Source organism: Cyclopterus lumpus, chromosome 8, assembly GCF_009769545.1.
Source record: "Cyclopterus lumpus isolate fCycLum1 chromosome 8, fCycLum1.pri, whole genome shotgun sequence".
Classification (NCBI taxonomy): domain Eukaryota; kingdom Metazoa; phylum Chordata; class Actinopteri; order Perciformes; family Cyclopteridae; genus Cyclopterus; species Cyclopterus lumpus.
In genome coordinates this window covers 1,675,144-1,691,737 of record NC_046973.1, presented here as the reverse complement: position 1 = coordinate 1,691,737, position 16,594 = coordinate 1,675,144, and the positions used below count along the sequence as shown (strand labels likewise).

General features: G+C 46.0%; 1 protein-coding gene across 1 annotated transcript; it reads left to right on the top strand.

Annotated features, from left to right (window-relative positions):
* Positions 1-7,413: 7,413 nt before the first annotated feature.
* On the top strand, positions 7,414-11,061 carry foxj1a (forkhead box J1a). Its single transcript, XM_034540189.1, has 2 exons — positions 7,414-7,998; positions 9,664-11,061. Exons 1-2 carry the CDS (start codon positions 7,414-7,416, stop codon positions 10,522-10,524), a joined length of 1,446 nt encoding a protein of 481 aa, XP_034396080.1. The 3' UTR covers positions 10,525-11,061.
* The last annotated feature ends 5,533 nt before the right edge of the window (positions 11,062-16,594 follow it).

The window sequence follows — 16,594 nt, the reverse complement described above, 5'->3', positions numbered from 1 at the left end:
ACCCATCTATCCATCCACCCATCTATCCATCCACCCATCTATTCATCCACCCATCCACCCATTTATCCATCCATCCACCCATCTATCCATCTATCCATCCACCCATCTATTCATCCACCCATCCATCCACCCATCTATTCATCCACCCATCTATCCATCCACCCATCTATCCATCCACCCATCTACCCATCCACCGATCTATCCATCCACCCATCTATTCATCCACCCATCTATCCATCCACCCATCTATCCATCCACCCATCTACCCATCCATCCACCCATCTATCCATCCACCCATCCATCCATCCACCCATCTATCTATCTATCCATCCACCCATCTACCCATCCATCCACCCATCTATCTATCTATCCATCCACCCATCTATCCATCCATCTATCCATCCATCTATCCATCCATCCACCTATCCATCCACCCATCTATCCATCCACCCATCCATCCATCCACCCATCTATCCATCCACCCATCCACCCATCTACCCATCTATTCATCCACCCATCTATCATCCATCCACCCATCCACCCATCTATCCATCCAGCCATCCATCCATCCATTCATCCACCCATCTATCCATCCACCCATCTATCCATCCACCCATCTATTCATCCACCCATCTATCCATCTATCCATCTATCCATCCACCCATCCATCCATCCATCCATCCACCCATCTATTCATCCACCCATCTATCCATCCACCCATCTATCCATCCATCCATCCACCCATCTATTCATCCACCCATCCATCCATCCATCCATCCACCCATCTATTCATCCACCCATCTATTCATCCACCCATCTATCCATCTATCCATCTATCCATCCACCCATCCATCCATCCATCCATCCACCCATCTATTCATCCACCCATCTATCCATCCACCCATCTATCCATCCACCCATCCATCCATCCACCCATCTATCCATCCACCCATCTATCCATCCACCCATCTATCCATCTATCCATCCACCCATCTATTCATCCACCCATCTATCCATCCACCCATCTATCCATCCACCCATCCATCCATCCACCCATCTATCCATCCACCCATCTATCCATCCACCCATCTATCCATCCATCCACCCATCTATCCATCTATCCATCCACCCATCTATCCATCCACCCATCCACCCATCTACCCATCTATTCATCCACCCATCTATCATCCATCCACCCATCCACCCATCTATCCATCCAGCCATCCATCCATCCATTCATCCACCCATCTATCCATCCACCCATCTATCCATCCACCCATCTATTCATCCACCCATCTATCCATCTATCCATCTATCCATCCACCCATCCATCCATCCATCCATCCACCCATCTATTCATCCACCCATCTATCCATCCACCCATCTATCCATCCATCCATCCACCCATCTATTCATCCACCCATCCATCCATCCATCCATCCACCCATCTATTCATCCACCCATCTATTCATCCACCCATCTATCCATCTATCCATCTATCCATCCACCCATCCATCCATCCATCCATCCACCCATCTATTCATCCACCCATCTATCCATCCACCCATCTATCCATCCACCCATCCATCCATCCACCCATCTATCCATCCACCCATCTATCCATCCACCCATCTATCCATCTATCCATCCACCCATCTATTCATCCACCCATCTATCCATCCACCCATCTATCCATCCACCCATCCATCCATCCACCCATCTATCCATCCACCCATCTATCCATCCACCCATCTATCCATCCATCCACCCATCTATCCATCTATCCATCCACCCATCTATTCATCCACCCATCCACCCCTGAGTTATCTTACCATGCTGTAAAAGTACTTTATTACTGTAAAAATGGAGTAAGTTTGTACGTATAATAATGAATTTCTCCATTAATCGATTGCTTTGTGAACATTCGGTAACAGATGAAATCTGTATAAGTGTATATATATAAATATAACTTCATATTCACAAATAAAAACACATTTTCTTTCTAAACTCGATTAAATGAACAAAATAAACCACTAATGTGAATCAGACACAACGTGGTTTATTACAAGGTGTCTGGCTCCATCTTCTGTTCAACAGCGAGCATTACACGTCCACACAAGCAGGTTTACTAGATTTACATTTATTTATTTATTGTTTACATTAAAATGCTGTTTGCAGAAATCTTGTGTAGCTTCTGAAATATCAAGAATGTATGTCTGTCTGTCTCTCTGTGTGGCTGTATGTATGTCTGTCTGTCTGTCTGTCTGTCTGTCTGTGTGTCTGTATGTCTGTCTGTCTGTCTGTCTGTCTCTCTCTCTGTATGTCTGTCTGTATGTCTGTCTGTCTGTCTCTCTGTCTGTCTGTCTGTCTGTCTGTCTGTCTGTCTGTCTGTCTCTCTCTCTGTCTGTCTGTCTGTCTGTCTGTCTGTCTGTCTGTCTGTCTGTCTGTCTGTCTGTCTGTATGTCTGTCTGTATGTCTGTCTGTCTGTCTGTCTGTCTGTCTGTCTGTCTGTCTGTCTCTCTCTCTGTATGTCTGTCTGTATGTCTGTCTGTCTGTCTGTCTGTCTCTCTCTCTGTCTGTCTGTCTGTATGTCTCTCTATCTGTCTGTCTGTCTGTCTGTCTTCAACTCCACCATCGGACTTGGTCCCTGAGTCCTGTCTGTCTGTCCTTTCAATTCAATTCCATTCAGTTTATTTTGTATAGCCCCAAATCACAAACTCCCCTCAGAGGGCTTTACAATCCGTACGCATACGACATCCCTGACCTTTGACCTCATATCAGATCAGTAAATAGAAAAACCCTGTCAGGGTAAAAAAGGTAAGAACCCTTCAGGAGATCAACAGAGGAGGATCCCTCTCCCCGGATGGACAGAACAATAGATGTCATGTGACCAGATGAACAGAGTTACATAAACATTCAATGAATATGACAGAGTGTATGAATCATTAGTAGTAGGCATGGACCACGATCCAGACCTCCACAGTCCATGAAACAGAAGAAGGTAGAGAGGGGGGTGGGGGCATCAGCAGGGCCAAGGCAGAAGGCCAGGCCCGATGTCTGTCTGTCTATCTCTGAGGTTTCTGTGGTTGGCTGCTCTAACCTCTGACCTTTGACCTCAGCTGGAGGTCTTGTGATGTCGTCTGAGGACAATAACATGAGTGTTGTGATCAGAAACGCAACAAAGACCAGTTCACTGTGTTGTACTTCAAAAACTACTTCTAAACATGGAGTACAAGTCTGTACAGTAGTACTATGGTATTCATGGCTCCATGCAGTAAAATTACAGCATTAACTAAAGACATGAAAACATAATGTGTAGGTACTTGTACTTCACGAGTACTTTCATACATTTATTTGACAGTTTTAGTTTGTTTACAGATTGTACACGTAAAACATAAGATCTCCTTTTAAAACACAGATTAAACGTAGTATTTAAAGTTACATTACATTTCATTTAGCTAACGCTGTAATCCAAAGCGATTTACAATAAGTTAATTCATCATGAATCTCACAACAAGAAAATATAATTTCTTCAAGAAAGCCAAACTACAAAGTGCTGTAAGTAAGTGCCCTTTAAATGTTACTAATGTGCTACTAAAGAGCCCTTTAAATGCTACTAAAGAGCTACTAAAGTGAAACTAAAGAGCTACTAAAGAGCTTCCAAAGTGCTAATAAAGTGCTACTAACGTACTACTAAAGAGCTGCCAGAGAGCTACTAAAGTGCTACTAACGTAGTACTAAAGAGCTACTAATGTGCTACTAAAGTGCTACTAACATTCTACTAAAGAGCTACTAAAGTGCTACTAACGTTCTACTAAAGAGCTACTAAAGTTCTACTAACATGCTACTAAAGTTCTACTAACGTACTACTAAAGAGTTACTAAAGTGCTACTAAAGAGCTACTAATGTGCTACTAATGTGCTACTAACGTGCTACTAAAGAGCGCCAGAGAGCTACTAAAGTGCTGCCAGAGAGCTATTAAAGTGCTACTAACGTAGTACTAAAGAGCTACTAAAGTGCTACTAAAGTGCTACTAACGTACTACTAAAGAGCTACTAAAGAGCTACTAAAGAGCTACTAAAGTGCTACTCATGTGCTACTAAAGAGCTACTAATGTACTACTAAAGTGCTACTAACATCCTACTAAAGTGCTACTAACATGCTACTTACGTGCTACTAAAGAGCTACTATAGTTCTACTAACATGCTACTAAAGTTATACTAACGTAGTACTAAAGAGCTACTCAAGTGCTACTAATGTGCTACTAAAGTGCTACTAACATGCTAGTAAAGTGCTACTAAAGTGCTACTAAAGAGCTGCCAGAGAGCTACTAAAAGGCTACTAACGTAGTACTAAAGAACTACTAATGTGCTACTAAAGTGCTACTAACATTCTACTAAAGTGCTACTAAAGAGCTGCCAGAGAGCTACTAAAAGGCTACTAACGTAGTACTAAAGAGCTACTAAAGTGCTACTAATGTGCTACTAAAGTGCTACTAAAGAGCGCCAGAGAGCTACTAAAGTGCTGCCAGAGAGCTATTAAAGTGCTACTAACGTAGTACTAAAGAGCTACTAAAGAGCTACTAAAGTGCTACTCATGTGCTACTAAAGAGCTACTAAAGTGCTACTAATGTGATACTAACATGCTACTAAAGTGCTACTAAAGAGCTACTAAAGTTCTACTAACATGTTACTAAAGTTCTACTAACGTAGTACTAAAGAGCTACTCAAGTGCTACTAATGTGCTACTAAAGTGCTACTAACATGCTACTAATGTGCCACTAACGTGCTACTAAAGAGCTACTAACGTAGTACTAAAGTGCTACTAACATACTACTAAAGAGCTACTCATGTGCTACTTAAGAGCTACTAAAGTGCTACTAAAGTGCTACTAACATGCTACTAAAGAGCTACTAACGTACGACTAAAGAGCTACTAATGTGCTACTAAAATGCTACTAAAGAGCTACTAAAGAGCTACTAACGTGCTACTAAAGAGCTACTAAAGTGCTACTAAAGAGCTACTATAGTTCTACTAACATGCTACTAAAGTTCTACTAACGTAGTACTAAAGAGCTACTCAAGTGCTACTAATGTGCTACTAAAGTGCTACTAACATGCTACTAACGTGCTACTAAAGAGCTGCCAGAGAGCTACTAAAAGGCTACTAACGTAGTACTAAAGTTCTACTAACATGCTACTAAAGTTCTACTAACGTACTACTAAAGAGCTACTAAAGTGCTACTAATGTGCTACTAACGTGCTACTAAAGAGCTACTAACGTGCTACTAAAGTGCTACTAACATGCTACTAAAGAGCTACTAAAGAGCTACTAACGTGCTACTAAAGAGCTACTAAAGTGCTACTAAAGAGCTACTATAGTTCTACTAACATGCTACTAAAGTTCTACTAACGTAGTACTAAAGAGCTACTCAAGTGCTACTAATGTGCTACTAAAGTGCTACTAACATGCTACTAACGTGCTACTAAAGAGCTGCCAGAGAGCTACTAAAAGGCTACTAACGTAGTACTAAAGTTCTACTAACATGCTACTAAAGTTCTACTAACGTACTACTAAAGAGCTACTAAAGTGCTACTAATGTGCTACTAAAGAGCTACTAAAGTGCTACTAATGTGCTACTAAAGTGCTACTAACATGCTACTAAAGAGCTACTATAGTTCTACTAACATGCTACTAACATGCTACTAAAGTGCTACTAACGTTCTACTAAAGAGCTGCCAGAGAGCTATTAAAGTGCTACTAACGTAGTACTAAAGAGCTACTAAAGTGCTACAAAAGAGCTACTAACGTAGTACTAAAGTGCTACTAACATACTACTAAAGAGCAACTAAAGTGCTACTAACATACTACTAAAGAGCTACTAATGTGCTACTAAAGTTCTACTAACATGCTACTAAAGTTATACTAACGTACTACTAAAGAGCTACTAAAGTGCTACTAAAGAGCTTTTATAAAGGAGAAACAGGTATTTAGTTTACCTGTGTGTGCGTGTTACTGTGTGTGTGTGTGTGTGTGTTAGTGTGTTACTGTGTGTATAAGTGTGTGTGCGTGTGTATGTGTGTGTTTTTATTGGTGAACAGTTGTCTTTGTGAGGAGTCTCAGTAACACAACATCAGGGGCCACAGCCTTTTGTTTGGCCCCCTGTCCTTATAGGGAGTAGAGTACATTCCTACACACACAGACACATAACACACTAACTGACACACATGACACACACACCAACACACATATGCTAACACACACAGTCAAACACACACAGTCCCACACACACAGTCCCACACACACAGTCCCACACACACAGTCCCACACACACATCATGAGTCCAAACTCTCGGTCCAAGAAGTAAAAGTCCTGTTTTTAAAATCCTGCATTGAGCTGAACGTCTTTGGAACGTCATGCAGTAAAAGTACAGTAGTACTTCAGATAAAGATATAGATCTATATATCTCTCTATATATATATATGTATATATAGATCTATATCTATATCTAAATATGTAATACGTTTCATTGGCATAAAGTTAAAGCAATCCTCCATTTGCTCAAGTCAAAGGGCCCCTCTTTGGTCCGCGGGCCTCAGCTTGAGAACCCGCCTGGCAGCAGCCTCAGTTGACTTGAGCGTGATTAAAAATGAGGCACCATGGAGACCAGCGGGCCAATGGGGGCTCGGGAAGCTGTTTGGGGATGGGGGGGAGCGTGTCCACGGTAACCGGACAAACCTCCCGCTGCAGGTATTAAACCGCCTCCTCGGACGGATCCCGCAGACCGAGCGCTTCCTCCTCATCTTCTTCATTCCTCCTCTCACGAGCTGATCAACAGCTGCTTTTTCACAGCACACTGATCGACAGATAGATCGATCAATAAATAAGTCGATCAATCAGCTGCTGCTCGTTTGGGATTTAAAAAAGAAGAGAAGTCTCCGCTCAACATCCCAGAAAGGTGAGTTTTAAACTTTATATAAGGGTCTTATTATTTTACTTAGAAGGCCTCTAAATGGTTCATTAAAAGAAACATTAAATATTTCACTGCACTAATGTGTAATATAAATAATGTAAATAAATAATCTGCATTCATAATTGAAGTAGAGAATGTTCTAAATGTGCGGAATTTACGCGTAAAACGTCCCAATGACGTCCCCAATGTGTCACATTCACATTAAATATAAAAACATTAACAGTCTAATATATTAATTATTTTTTGCGGTAGTTTCAGGACTCAGCCAGACATCCAGGTGACAGACACCTCTGGAGTGAAACCCTCACGCGCACACAGGCTCTGTTTACTAATTGGCCCGTCATTGTTCTGCTCTCTCACGCGCACGTTGAAGTCGGCCGGTCGTCTCTCCGGTGCTGTCAGGCGGTGGCAGGGGGAGGAGGAGCGGGGTGACGGAGAGCCATGCTGTCGCTGAGCTGCGCCGACCCGTGGCCTGAGGGCTCCGTGGGGCTGGAGGAGGAGGTGGTGACCGCGGCCGCGCAGGCGGAGGAGCGGGACAACAACGACAACAACAACGACGACAACAACAACAACAACAGCAGCAGCATCTGCAGCTCCGTGAACCTGGACGACAGCCTCACCAGTCTGCAGTGGCTGCAGGAGTTCTCCATCCTCGGCGCCAGCGTTCCGCCGCGCGCTCACCTCCAGCCGCACCTGTTCGGCCAGCACCGGCCGCCGGGCTCCGACGCGCCGGCCTCCCCGCTGGCCGCGGACCCCGCCTCCATCGGCGGACCCCTGACCCCGGGGAAGCCCACGGCGGCGGCCTACAGCCGGATGCAGTGCCTCCCGGGCATCGTGGCGCACGGGCACTGCCCCGACGAGGTGGACTACAAAACGAACGCGCGCATCAAGCCGCCGTACTCGTACGCGACGCTCATCTGCATGGCGATGCAGGCCAGCAAGAAGACCAAGATCACCCTGTCCTGCATCTACCTGTGGATCACCGAGCACTTCTGCTACTACCGACACGCGGACCCCACCTGGCAGGTAGGGAGCGCACACACACACACAGAGCCACTCACACAGACACACACAAACAAAGACACACAGAGCCACTCACACAGAGAGACACACACACACACACACACACACAAAGACACACACACACACAGAGAGACACACACACACACACACACACACACACACACAGAGACACACTCACACAGAGACACACACACACACACACACACACAAAGACACACACACAGAGACACACACACACACACACACACAGAGACACTCACACAGACACACACACACAAAGACACACACACACAGAGACACACACACACAGAGAGACACACACACACACACACACACACAGAGACACACTCACACAGAGACACACAGACACACACAAAGACACACACACACAGACACACACACACACAAAGACACACACACACACACACACACAAACACACACACTCACACACACACAGAGACACACACACACAAAGACACACACACACATGCACACACACATTGTTTCCAGCACACTTTCCATTGTTCTTTCTTTCAGGTCACAGTTGGGACCATGACCATCTTTCTATTTAAAGAACACTATTATAGAAGTATTAGAGACTTAAAAGTGCTGCTAATTAATAATAACTAAACACTAATGTATTGTACAATATACATATATATATATATATATACGTGTATATATATATATATATATATGTGTATATATATGTATATATATACATATATGTGTGTATATATATATATACACATATATGTATATATATATATGTATATATATATATGTATACATATATATATATATATATATACACATATATGTATATATATATATGTATACATATATATATGTATATATATATATATATATATATGTATATATATATGTATATATGTATATATATATATATATATATATATATATATATATATATATATATATATATATATGCTGGAGGAGGAAGAATGGAAGTGCAGCTGCAGATTCTTCAGGAATTTTCATGAAAAAGTTTAATTTAGCCGGATGAATGATTGATGAGGCGGTTAGCTGTACTCCCGTGTTTCAGAGCATTCTGTTATTGTAAAGCCGTACATGGGGCAGATAATATTTAACAAAGGTCATCGGGTCACCGCTCTACTTCAACGAGGGGGAGGGGCATTAGTGATGTCTGCCATCTGCACTTCATATTCAATCAGGTTCTCGTTAACCTTTTTCAGGCTGATTTGCTTCCTTTTGATAAGGAAATCAACAACACTCATGTCTGCAGCTGGTTAGCTTAGCTTAGCATAAAGACTGGAAACAGGCTCCTTCATCCAGCATTTGTAGCTACGTAAAAAAAAGAATACAATGTAATTCGTAGATATCCTACGAAATTACTTATCTTTTACTAAACCTAACGAAGTATTTCACGATCGACAGACAGCTAGCTGTAGCCAGTCTTTATGCTAAGCTAAGGGCTGCTGGCTGTAGCCAGTCTTTATGCTAAGCTAAGTGCTGCTGGCGGTAGCCTCTTGTTGAGGAAGTGTGTCTCTATCCTCAGAACTCGATCAGACACAACCTGTCGCTCAACAAGTGATCGACAGACAGCTAGCTGTAGCCAGTTTTTATGCTAAGCTAAGTGCTGCTGGCTGTAGCCTCTTGTTGAGGAAGTGTGTCTCTATCCTCAGAACTCCATCAGACACAACCTGTCGCTCAACAAGTGCTTCATCAAGGTGCCACGGCAGAAGGACGAGCCGGGGAAAGGTGGTTTCTGGAAGATCGACCCGCAGTACGCCGAGCGCCTCCTGAGTGGCGCCTATAAGAAGAGGCGGATGCCGCCGGTCCAGATCAACCCGGCGCTGCAGAGCCGGCTCCGGGTGAACCTCCAGCCCCGGTCCAGAAGCCCATGCAGCCCCGCAGGAGGTCAGAGCGGCCTGGGCTTCAACCCCGAGTCCCAGCGGCTCCTCCGGGAGTTCGAAGAGGCGACCAGCGCCGACCAGAACTGGGACCCTCATCTGGCCGAGGGGACCATGCTGGGGTCCTGGCCCGTGGTGCGAGGAAGACTTGGCCACAAGAGGAAGCTGGGCTCCAGAAACGACGGCGGCAAAGCCCCCCGGCGCTCCAGCTCCCCGCTGCTCTCCACAGACGAACAGAAGGACATCGGACCTCTGAAGGGGGACTTCGACTGGGACGCCTTGCTGGACTCGGCCCTCAATGGGGAGCTCAGTTTGGATGGAGGAGACCCTCTGAGCCCCATCATGAAGGAGGAGGACCTGACAGTGCGGGGGACCCACGTCTCTCCCATCGACCCCCCCGCGGGGTCAGCGGACATCCACGTGTTGGCGGAGACGCAAAGGAACACCGACGGGTCGGACTTTGACGAGGAGACCTTCCTCGCCACCGCCTTCCTGGAGAGCCCCTGGCCGGAGGAGGAGGAGCAAGGCCGCAGTGACTTCCTCTGCACCTCCTCCGTCAACCTCGACCAGCTGTTTGACCTCGGAGACTCATTGGGCGGAGACCCGAGCACCCGGATTGACACCCTCCTCTGAGGAACCGTTGGTCCTCTTTCACACCGAGAACTCACTGAGGAATAACTCGTTTAGTTTTTTTTACACTCAAAAAACCCTTGTTGTCTTTTTCGAGATGTATTTTTGGAGTTCCTTTTTGATGTGAAGAAGAAGTGAACAAAGATTCAACAACGAACAAAACTATGAAACCCCGAAATTACTTGAGACAAACAGGCATTTTCAGAATCAGGGACACAAATTAATCTGTCTTCATGAAATATTTGTTTGCAGAAGCTCAGTGAGGTACTGACATGGATGTGTAGAGCGCTGCAGGGATGACGTATGTCTGTAGTCCAACAGGAAGTTAGCATCACTGGTTCCCTCTACAAACAGCCAATGGGATTCTTCCATTGGATCTTTGGGGAATTTTGCAGGAAATAATCTTTGTGGCAAAAAAACATGAATGATACTCGCGTGTATCGTAGGGAGCATACAAGCGGCAGGAAACGCTGGAAAACTTGCCACTTGCATTCTCTCTCCTGACCACCAGGGGGCGACTCCTCTGGTTGTATAGAAGCCTATACTTCATGTGTTAAAGCTGCATTCTCTCTCCTGACCACCAGGGGGCGACTCCTCTGGTTGTATAGAAGTCTATGCTTCATGTGTTAAAGCTGCATTCTCTCTCCTGACCACCAGGGGGCGACTCCTCTGGTTGTATAGAAGTCTATGCTTCATGTGTTAAAGCTGCATTCTCTCTCCTGACCACCAGGGGGCGACTCCTCTGGTTGTATAGAAGTCTATGCTTCATGTGTTAAAGCTGCATTCTCTCTCCTGACCACCAGGGTCACTTCCTGTTCACTGGTTGCAAGAAACCAAGATGGCGACTGACCAATTGCTGAGCTCAAGGCTTCAAAACGTCCACAAACCAACGAGAGATGCGAGTGGGTCCCGGTGGTCAGCTGCAGTATTACAACAAACAAATCCCCTGCAGCCCAACAAGATCCTTTTAAATACAAGCCACAGTTCATCATTATCTTGACTGAAAACATCAACTCATGCAAACTTCCCCAGAGCTTCGAAAAAGTGACTTTGGCTTTTGTGCTCTGCAAGACATCTTGTCGTGTGGTTTCCATGGTGATGTTTTCACTATCGCTTCATTAAACAGCCGCTTCAGCACGCGTTGCAAATCAACAACGCAGAACACAAGTGAACCTTTTCGTGTGAACGGGCCTTGAACGCACCGCGGCCTCTGTTTACATCATACAAAGTGTGCAGATGATTGGCGGAGAAGTCGCCCGTTTTAACATGTGAACAACGGGACAGCGGCGGTGAACATGTCGACATATTTGCCAAATGTTTGGTGTCGGAGTGATTTACTCTTTAGTTGTTGTTGTTTTCGTTTGGGTTCCTTTCTTTTTTTGGTACTAACTAGTCTCTGTTTGCATTTGTCAAGAATAATTAGGAGCAGTTTAACTAGATTAATAATTGCTCTGCAGGAGGAAGTGGTGAAAGTATTGACTTTTTTAGCGAAGAAGTAAAAAAAACAAAAAAAAAACAGCTTGAGGCAAAATTCTCCAACGACGAACTTTGAAGAACTTCTAAAGCTCTTTATTTATTTTTAAAAGCCTCGTAAATGAATAGCCGACCTTCAATGTGCCAAGAACAACACTCGGGACCCGACAGGGTGGACACGTGTTTTATTGTGAACAAAAGATCTGATGTGTGTCGCTGAGTAACTACAAGAAATCACTTCCTGTTCCCCTCTAACATGTGTGGGTCGAGGTTAGGGTTCCACTGGTCGAGGTTAGGGTTCCACCGGTCGAGGTAAGGGTTCCACTGGTCGAGGTTAGGGTTCCACCGGTCGAGGTAAGGGTTCCACTGGTCGAGGTTAGGGTTCCACCGGTCGAGGTTAGGGTTCCACTGGTCGAGGTTAAGGTTCCACAGGTCGAGGTTAGGGTTCCACTGGTCGAGGTTAAGGTTCCACAGGTCGAGGTTAAGGTTCCACAGGTCGAGGTTAGGGTTCCACTGGTCGAGGTTAGGGTTCCACCGGTCGAGGTTAGGGTTCCATAGATCGAGGTTAGGGTTCCACTGGTCGAGGTTAGGGTTCCACCGGTCGAGGTTAGGGTTCCACTGGTCGAGGTTAGGGTTCCACCGGTCGAGGTAAGGGTTCCACCGGTCGAGGTTAGGGTTCCACCGGTCGAGGTTAGGGTTCCACTGGTCGAGGTTAAGGTTCCACAGGTCGAGGTTAAGGTTCCACAGGTCGAGGTTAGGGTTCCACTGGTCGAGGTTAGGGTTCCACAGGTCGAGGTTAAGGTTCCACAGGTCGAGGTTAGGGTTCCACAGGTCGAGGTTAGGGTTCCACAGGTCGAGGTTAGGGTTCCACTGGTCGAGGTTAGGGTTCCACTGGTCGAGGTTAGGGTTCCACCACTCGAGGTAAGGGTTCCACCGGTCGAGGTTAGGGTTCCACCACTCGAGGTAAGTGTTCCACCGGTCGAGGTTAAGGTTCCACAGGTCGAGGTTAGGGTTCCACTGGTCGAGGTTAGGGTTCCACCACTCGAGGTAAGGGTTCCACAGGTCGAGGTTAGGGTTCCACTGGTCGAGGTTAGGGTTCCACAGGTCGAGGTTAGGGTTCCACTGGTCGAGGTTAAGGTTCCACAGGTCGAGGTAAGGGTTCCACAGGTCGAGGTTAGGGTTCCACTGGTCGAGGTTAGGGTTCCACAGGTCGAGGTTAGGGTTCCACTGGTCGAGGTTAAGGTTCCACAGGTCGAGGTTAGGGTTCCACAGGTCGAGGTTAGGGTTCCACTGGTCGAGGTTAGGGTTCCACCACTCGAGGTAAGGGTTCCACCGGTCGAGGTTAAGGGTCCACAGGTCGAGGTTAGGGTTCCACTGGTCGAGGTTAGGGTTCCACCACTCGAGGTAAGGGTTCCACTGGCCAGGGTTAGGGTTCCACCGCTCGAGGTTAAGGTTCCACAGATCGAGGTTAGGGTTCCACTGGTCGAGGTTAGGGTTCCACAGGTCGAGGTTAGGGTTCCACCGATTCGTGAACACCTCACGACCGGTTCTGTAAACACTGTGTTCTTCTACTGTTTTTGGTTTATTTTACACTTTTCTTTATCAATAAAAAAATATGTTTTACTGCATCTCACTTGTCTTAATGATTTATATTCTACTTATTTCAAAACATAATTTCTTTTAAAACACAAACATTCATGATCCCCAGAGGACGAGTCCTGAAGACTTTGGTGGGTCATTTGCTTTAGCGCCACCGTGAGGACAAACTTGTCATTTATTAAGTTAAATATATCTATTGATTAGATATTTCCTCCAATGACATTCATTTTATTTAAACCTTTACTGGATGGATGACCGTTGTGTTTTAGACAGTAATTCATTTTCCCCAGATGATGAACCCTCAGACGTTTTCTTGCAGTGCCACATTGAGGTTGACATTTGTATTTAATGAATTGCTGTTACATTTGATTCTTGTATTCATGTTCTCCAGAGGATGGTTCATGTATTCATGTTCTCCAGAGGATGGTTCAGGTATTCATTGTCTCCAGAGGATGGTTCATGTATTCATGTTCTCCAGAGGATGGTTCAGGTATTCATGTTCTCCAGAGGATGGTTCAGGTATTCATGTTCTCCAGAAGATGGTTCAGGTATTCATGTTCTCCAGAGGATGGTTAATGTATTCATGTTCTCCAGAGGATGGTTCATGTATTCATGTTCTCCAGAGGATGGTTCATGTATTCATGTTCTCCAGAGGATGGTTCAGGTATTCATGTTCTCCAGAAGATGGTTCAGGTATTCATGTTCTCCAGACGATGGTTAATGTATTCATGTTCTCCAGAAGATGGTTCATGTATTCATGTTCTCCAGAAGATGGTTAATGTATTCATGTTCTCCAGAAGATGGTTCAGGTATTCATGTTCTCCAGAGGATGGTTCATGTATTCATGTTCTCCAGAGGATGGTTCAGGTATTCATTGTCTCCAGAGGATGGTTCATGTATTCATGTTCTTCAGAGGATGGTTCAGGTATTCATGTTCTCCAAAGGATGGTTCAGGTATTCATGTTCTCCAGAGGATGGTTCATGTATTCATGTTCTCCAGAGGATGGTTCAGGTATTCAGGTATTCATGATCTCCAGGGGATGGTTCAGGTATTCATGTTCTCCAGAGGATGGTTCAGGTATTCATGATCTCCAGGGGATGGTTCAGGTATTCATGTTCTCCAGAGGATGGTTCAGGTATTCATGATCTCCAGGGGATGGTTCAGGTATTCATGTTCTCCAGAGGATGGTTCAGGTATTCATGATCTCCAGGGGATGGTTCAGGTATTCATGTTCTCCAGAGGATGGTTCATGTATTCATGTTCTCCAGAGGATGGTTCAGGTATTCATGATCTCCAGGGGATGGTTCAGGTATTCATGTTCTCCAGAGGATGGTTCATGTATTCATGTTCTCCAGAGGATGGTTCAGGTATTCATGATCTCCAGGGGATGGTTCAGGTATTCATGTTCTCCAGAGGATGGTTCAGGTATTCATGTTCTCCAGAGGATGGTTCAGGTATTCAGGTATTCATGATCTCCAGGGGATGGTTCATGTATTCATGTTCTCCAGAGGATGGTTCATGTATTCATGTTCTCCAGAGGATGGTTCATGTATTCATGTTCTCCAGAGGATCCACTGGCAGGACTCTCATGATCCTCTGACATTTGCTTTAGCGCCACCGTGAGGTCAAACTTTCCATCTCCTCCGTAGATTTGTGGAGACCTTCATGCTCCTCAGATGATGATCACTTAAGTCGTGGTGACTTAAGTGATCCCATTACTTTTGTAATCTTCACCATCACCGGAGAACACATTTAGTTTATTTACTGGAACGACTATCGGAGTGATGAAACGTTCATGCTCCCTCACGATGAACCGCGATAGCTCAGGTCAACAGGTCAACGTCTCCTTTATGATTCATGACCCAACACCTGAAGACTGTTTCCTGATATGTTCTCCAGAGGATGACCCCCCCCCCCTCCTTAATGTGCTGGGATGTGGGCAGTGGATGGGTAATGGTAGCCGGGGGGGCGGGAGGGGGTTCTCTTTCAGGTCTTTGTCTGTGCTCGGTCAGACTCTTGTTCCCCTCGGATCTGTGGTCCTTCACGGGGTCCGTGTGGGGTCCAACAGGGACCAGTGCCCCCTTCATCAGGGACCAGTGCCCCCCCCCATATATCACCCCCTGTCTGGCTGCTGTAGACCACCGTCTCTCTCTGTGACCCCGACGCAGATTAGCGAGGTGGCTCGAGCCACATGAATAGCTGCCCCCCCCACACACACACACACACACACACACATAGACACACACACACACACACACACACGCACACACACACAGCACCCTGCTGGAGGAGCAGGGTGCTGCATCTTCATGCCCAGAACCGGGGGCTCTTTCCCTGGAAAGGAGAGCCGACCCCCCCCCCCCACCACCACCACCACCACACACACACACACACACACACACACCTGCAGCCCCCCTGGACTGACATCACCTGCCGGACTTGGCTCTCCAGCTGGATTGCAGGGCTCATAATTGTCAGATGAGAGGCCCGGTAACCCGACGCCGGCAGGTAAGAGGAGCCGCAGGAGAAACGTGAACCGGGTCTCGTTCCAACCGGGGAAGGAGGAGGCGGAGCTCCACATCCGGTCCTTCAAACAGCTGCCACATGAATCACCTGAAACCACCACGGGACATGAGACCGGGACCAGATAGCCAGACCACCGGGACCAGAGTCAGACCACCGGGACCAGAATCAGACCACCGGGACCAGAATCAGACCACCGGGACCAGAGTCAGACCACCAGATAGCCAGACCACCGGGACCAGAGTCAGACCACCAGATAGCCAGACCACCGGGACCAGAGTCAGACCACCAGATAGCCAGACCACCGGGACCAGAGTCAGACCACCAGATAGCCAGACCGGGGTTCATGCTCCCTGTTCCTAAAAGACGTATTAAATGATGTTTATTCTCAAAAGCACAAGCTGTGGAGCTTTGGATCACGTCACATGATCTTCAGACTATAATTCAATTTAATAACTCTAGTTGAGAAAAGAAAAG